Source organism: Rhagoletis zephyria, unplaced genomic scaffold, assembly GCF_001687245.7.
Source record: "Rhagoletis zephyria isolate East Lansing unplaced genomic scaffold, Rhagoletis_zephyria_1.1 Rzeph_scaffold_00569, whole genome shotgun sequence".
Taxonomy (NCBI): domain Eukaryota; kingdom Metazoa; phylum Arthropoda; class Insecta; order Diptera; family Tephritidae; genus Rhagoletis; species Rhagoletis zephyria.
In genome coordinates, this window is record NW_016157653.1 from 140,976 (window position 1) to 147,317 (window position 6,342).

The window sequence follows — 6,342 nt, forward strand, 5'->3', positions numbered from 1 at the left end:
AAATAAAAAATCATTATACGCTCTATCTCATTGTATTTTACAGTAACTGTCACTTTTCCAAGTACGGCGTGCTTCTTTCCTGATGCTGTTGTTACGCAGGACCGACAGGGTTTTACGGGAATGTCTAGCTCTTCGACCCGTTCCCTACAATTTTTCCCGAGGATGCTTACCGATGCCCCCGAGTGCAATAGCCCCCGGACGGGTTTTCCTCGTATCCGAATATCTGCAAAAGCTCTGGGATCATCTACATTATTTGCGATAGTCGTCGCTGCCACTTCTTGCCGTGCTGTTTTACGCTGTTTATATCGTTGCCGAGCTTTCTGGACCTTGCGGGTGACTACTTTCGAACCATCTAAAGGTTGCTCTCGAAAAATGCGCTGACGTACTTTATAGTAATTTGGGACTCGCTGTTCGATTGGTTTTATCGCGGTTTCTCTAAACGGATTCCTCACAACTTTGTTTTTCTCGCTACGCTTCCGCAAAACTGTAATTTCTTTACTCTTTTCAGGTGATATTTCGCTGCCGTTCGTCTGCTGGAATTGGAGTTACGTATTAGTGGCTTTGTCTAATCCGGGTATTGTGTGGAGCGTGACTGACTCGGCACCGTCACATTCCGCCTTGAGTTTTCCGGGTTGCATCTGGTACATTTTGGTGTTATTACGTCGGGTAAGCCGCACTTAAAGCAAAAGATTTTTCTTTGCAATGCCATGCAGTCTGTAAAAAAGTGACCCTCTTGTTCGCAATTCCAGCAGTGCAAAGTTCTTTTCGTTTGGCCCAGCTCTCGTCCTGCCGCTCGACCTTGCTGGCAATTTGGACGTACTTGACCCTCATCGGCGCCGAGTTCGTGATCACCGCTTTTGTCAAACGCGAGCTCACTTGCCTGGTATGCGCGTTGATGAACCATACCCTGAGAGGCACGCTCTCGTCGAGGGAAACTTCTTTCTGCTTCTATGCATTCTATGCGCAGCTGGCAGCTGGCAGATTGGCATTGGGTACACCATTCGCGCCAGCGACTCCCTGAGGTTGCATTTAAAAAGTTTTACCGCTTCGTACTCAGCTATGGGATTACGCAGGCGTGAGCGGAGAACACCCATAGCATGAAAGAACGCGTCTACTGATTCACCAGGTTGCTGCTTCCGTTCGGTGGGCTCTCTCTGTATCTCGAAATCGCTGCGATAGGAGCTGAATCGGTCTGTTAAAAAGCACGCAACACTTTTTTTGCCGGAATAATCAAACGATTTATGGACCTTACCAAAAATTNCGCTGAAGTGCCTGTTGTAGCGTAGGCCAATCGGCGACTCGGTACGTTTTTACAAAGAGCCAATACCATTCTCTAGCTTCGCCGGTCAGGAGATGGTGAAACTCTCGCATCACGTCAGCCCATTCACACCCATAATGTTGGCGCAGATGGTCCAGGCGGAACAGGAAATCCTCTACGGTGATTTTATCATTGTGGCCCTGGTATGTTAGTCCCCATTTATCCACTTTGATTTCGTGTTGTACCGGACGATTGTTATTTTCAGGCATACGATACGACGCCTGAGGAGATTGCTGACGGCCCGTTTCCTCTGGTTGGCATGTGAACGTCGGCTGCTGCTTATTTTGTTCGCGTCGAACATATTCTGGTAGTGGAGCTGGCGTAAAGCGGGTTTGTGGTTGCCGTGCCACATTATCAGACTGGTAACAAGAAACCGCGTTACTGTTTCCGTTTTTAGGTATCGCGCCCCCGCTGTTATGGCTTCGCGTATTAATGGCACCCTCTTCCCGACCGTGTCTGCTTTCAGACTGCCCATTGCTGGAGTTCCGTGGATTCCCAGAGTTGCTGGCCTGTGATTGGGCGCGCGCTTGCACGGGGTTAGACAAGCTTCTCATGTTACCTAACATTGCCCTGAAACCTGACCTCATTTCTTCCATCAATTCCTTCTTCCAAGAATTTTGCATCTCGAGAATTACGTCCCGGACAATTGGCGTTATTTCTTCTCGCCATGCTCGCGGATGTGGGAGAATTTCGCTGGGACGAGCACTTCTAGTAAGTCCGATCGGGGGAGGAAAATTTAGAATACTTGGCTGAACAGGGACTGGGGGGACCGGTGGTTCTTGCACTCCTTGTCCAGCTGCTTCTTCAACACAATCGTTTTCTGCGTCAACATCTTTGTCCGGTGAAACGTTACGAGCTTCACTTTCATTTGCATTTCTAATATTTATTGTTTCAGACAAGTCTACAAACCGACCCTCTGATGTGGAACGCCTACGCGTGTCTTTGGGAGTGTGAAACATTTCTACTAGCAGACCAGTGTTCACTTTGGACCTAAGATTGTAAGTGTGTAATCCTCTATTTCTATCGAATTGCGGGTCTGTTTTTAACATCCCTCCACCGATGACGAGTCCGAGGTATCTCAACTGCTTGAAGCAAAATTTCGATTTAGTGAGCCCGATGGTCAAATTTGCCTTTTTAAAACAAGTGGCGACTTCCCGTAGCAGTTGCATGTGCGTTTTGAAATCTTGCGATATCACTAGCAGATCGTCCAAGTACACAAACACATTTCCCTTTAGCTTTTGTGGCACGACCAGGTCCATGAGGCGACAGAAACGTTGCGCAGCGTTGCACAGACCGAACGGCATCACGCAGAACTGGTACAGCGGTCCGCCTGGGACAGTAAATGCCGTATATTGTCTGCTGTTGTCATCGAGCTCGATCTGCCAAAAAGCGTGCTGTAAGTCAATGCTACTTATAAAATGCGTCTGGTCTATCCTGCTCAAAATGCCCTCGATATTCTGCAATGGGTACGCATCTTTGATTGTAAGTGCGTTCAACTTTCTCGCATCCAAACATAACCGATTTTTTGTAGGTTTCCGGACCAGCGTCGTTCGATTGTTCCAGGGGCTTTCACTCTCTTCTATTACACCCAGTCGCAACATCTCATCCACTTCCTTGAATACCAATTCCTGCACAGCGGGCGAAATGGGATAGTGGCGGTCTTTGAAAGGTGTGGCATCCTTGACCAGTTGGATCGTGTGCTTCAACAAATGTGTTCGGCCCAGCCCGTGCGCCTCGTACGACAGGAATTGCTTTTTAACATCTTCGAGCCGCTCCGCTTGATCCGGATTTAACTCGTGCATTTGTGGTTCGTTGGCGTCTCCCTCAACATCTGCAAAGTGCCGGTGTACTTTCTCTAGATCCACTTCCTCGGCTCCAAGCACATCCGGTGCTAAATGGAAATTTCTCCAGAAATCTACACGTAAGTGAGCATATTGGCATAAATATGGACATAAATAAAAAATCATTATACGCTCTATCTCATTGTATTTTACAGTAACTGTCACTTTTCCAAGTACGGCGTGCTTCTTTCCTGATGCTGTTGTTACGCAGGACCGACAGGGTTTNCCCTCATCGGCGCCGAGTTCGTGATCACCGCTTTTGTCAAACGCGAGCTCACTTGCCTGGTATGCGCGTTGATGAACCATACCCTGAGAGGCACGCTCTCGTCGAGGGAAACTTCTTTCTGCTTCTATGCATTCTATGCGCAGCTGATCCACCGTCCAGATTGGCATTGGGTACACCATTCGCGCCAGCGACTCCCTGAGGTTACATTTAAAAAGTTTTACCGCTTCGTACTCAGCTATGGGATTACGCAGGCGTGAGCGGAGAACACCCATAGCATGAAAGAACGCGTCTACTGATTCACCAGGTTGCTGCTTCCGTTCGGTGGGCTCTCTCTGTATCTCGAAATCGCTGCGATAGGAGCTGAATCGGTCTGTTAAAAAGCACGCAACACTTTTTTTGCCGGAATAATCAAACGATTTATGGACCTTACCAAAAATTGCCAGATGGCCAGTATTAAAATGTGAGGTAGAATTCAAAATTTATCGCAAAAATTCGAAAGTTGTTTTAAAAGTGCAGCCCTTGGTGCTGCCACTGTAATTCAAATATTTCCAGTATTCGAATATGATATGACTCTAATTTAATCGAAGTATTTTTGTAAAAGTGTCAGTAGTGCTGCCACTGAAACTCGAAGGGTTTTTATAATTACGCACATTCAAAACCTAATTCATTTCTTTCTAGTAATGCAGATAGATGTTTAGTTTCAAAAGTTACCAAAATGAAATAAAAGTTACCAAGTTACCAAAACGTTTAAAAGTTACCAATTTTGGTAGAAAGTTACCAATTGTGGCAACCATGGTGTGGGCACGTTGATGTCTTGAAATAAGCATTCACCACATGACGTCACCAGATAATATTCTCTCAATTTCGGTGTTTAAAAATATTTAAATCTTAAAAAAACTTGCTGAATAATTTCCTAAAACGTAATCATAAATGATCCAAATTGGAACATATTCTTATTTTGATTTAATATCAAAATTTCATCGATGTTATCACCAGCACGCTTTCTTTCAAATGAAAATATATCCGTCAAACTATCAAATTGCCTGCAATAGATGTCAAGCAATAACCGATGACATATATTGCAGCCCATGAGAAATAGGCGGTCTCCATTGGAAATATATTTTGTGACATGGTTATCACGACATCAGTGTTTTCCTGTGGAGACAGGGCCTAAGCAAGCCCGTCTATACAGTGTTGCCATCGTGCAACTAAAGGGCGAATTTGACCCTTTTTGAGCGCCAATACCCTTTGACCCGACTTTTTGAATATTTAGGTTTTTTTACCCTTTTCCAAAATTATGTGCGACCTTTGCCCCTTTTCAGAGATTTGTTTTAGGAAATGTGAACAGAACCATGCTATCAAAAAATATTTTCTCCTGTAAGTATGTAAAAATCACTTAAAACTTTTAAGGGAATTGTAACTCTTCTCGATTTATGTGTATGTTTGCAACCTTGTTTTGTGAAAAGCTTGTCCAACTATTTTCTTTTTAAATTCAACAAATTTATTTTTTACTAGTAAAGAAAAGCAAAAATAATATGGCGACTCGTTTTTCGTCAATGAACACCGTTTTTCGATTTTCTGAAAATTCCAAACGGCAACGCTGCGTCTATACATAACGGTTATTGGGTCATCTGTCCCTTGCGAGAGGCTTTTCTGAAAAACAGATACAACTATATTAAAATCTCGAAACCGCCTTTCAGGAGAACACTTGGAAAGGTTGATGTTTTTGGGAAATATAACAAAAAAGGAGTTATTTTGTTAAACACATTTTATATGAAAAGACTTTATCTATTAATCTTGTAGAAATGTATTTTTTTGTTTTTGAAATCAAATACTATAGAAAAATAATTGTTGTCTTAAATTTTTGTCTGAAAAATTATTAAAAGATAAATAATCTTGTAAAAATGCATATTAAAAAAAAAACAATACAATGGCGCATATTCAGAGTCATATTTAGTACTCAACTAAGTCGAAACTATTCTAAGCCACAACTAAAGCTATTTATAGTCGACTTAGTTTCGACTTTTCTGGCTAAGTACCAACTTAAAATTTAGTTTCGGCTGCAGCTGCAACTAAGTCGAAACTAGGAAGAAGTATTTTATCAAATTAAGGGAACAGACGAAATATGTAAAAATTAAGTTGGTAGAGGGTGATTTTGATAATATTGAATAATCTCCAATTAAAATTTACAAAGATCGATCCATTTTAATCGGAAGATGAAATTAAATGCGTATTACAATTCGAATAAAGCTACATGACAATTTTATAATTGGAATAATTTAGATAAATTCTCGGGAAGTGTTTAGTTATTGGCCCATGGTTTTTGGGGTGGGGGCGGAGGGGGAGGGGGAGACCTCCCACAGACCCCTAGGGAACCGTTTGAAAATGGGGTAAAAACGGCATATTCCGAGGCAAACTGAGCAGTTTGAAGTGGAATATAACCCAACTAACGAAAACCGTAGGATTTTTAAATAAAAGAAATTATCCCAAGTTGGTTATCAGGCGTTTTGAAAAAAAAATTAACTAAAAAAAAATTAAGGACAAAAAATTTACTAAAAATATTGTGAAATTAAGAAAAAAGTGACAGATAGAAATGTTGTAGTAATAGTAATGTGATAGTATTTTAGCGCAGAACTTCTTTTTGCGTAGGCGGCCTTCGGCCGCACTTAGGGATTATAACCCTCACTACGTAGAATTCTCTTCTGTGTTGCCAAAGAAAGGGGGCTGAACACCTTTTGCAGAGAACACCTTTCTGCGTAGGCGGCCTTCGGCCTCACTTAGGGATTATAACCCTAAGGCAGTCGAATTCTCCTTTCAGTGTTGCCAAAGAAGGGGGGCTTCACACCTTTTGCAGAGAGCACCTTTCTGCGTAGGCGGCCTTTGGCCGCACTTAAGGATTATAACCCTCAGGCAGTAGAATTCTCCTTTCTGTGTTGCCAAAGAAGGGGGGCTGAACA

General features: G+C 42.8%; 1 protein-coding gene across 1 annotated transcript; it reads right to left on the reverse strand.

Moving 5' to 3' along the window:
* Window positions 1–678: 678 nt before the first annotated feature.
* On the reverse strand, window positions 679–1,455 carry LOC108360427 (uncharacterized). Its single transcript, XM_017612700.1, has 2 exons — window positions 1,262–1,455; window positions 679–1,191 (listed from the first exon to the last, which is right to left on the reverse strand). Exons 1-2 carry the CDS (start codon window positions 1,369–1,371, stop codon window positions 873–875), a joined length of 429 nt encoding a protein of 142 aa, XP_017468189.1. The 5' UTR covers window positions 1,372–1,455; the 3' UTR covers window positions 679–872.
* Between the last annotated feature and the right edge of the window lie 4,887 nt (window positions 1,456–6,342).

What these genes read in the sequence shown, in the direction of transcription:
- LOC108360427 (XM_017612700.1), bottom strand. Translation starts at nt 1,371, where the DNA reads ATGCGAGAGTTTCACCATCTCCTGACCGGCGAAGCTAGAGAATGGTAT.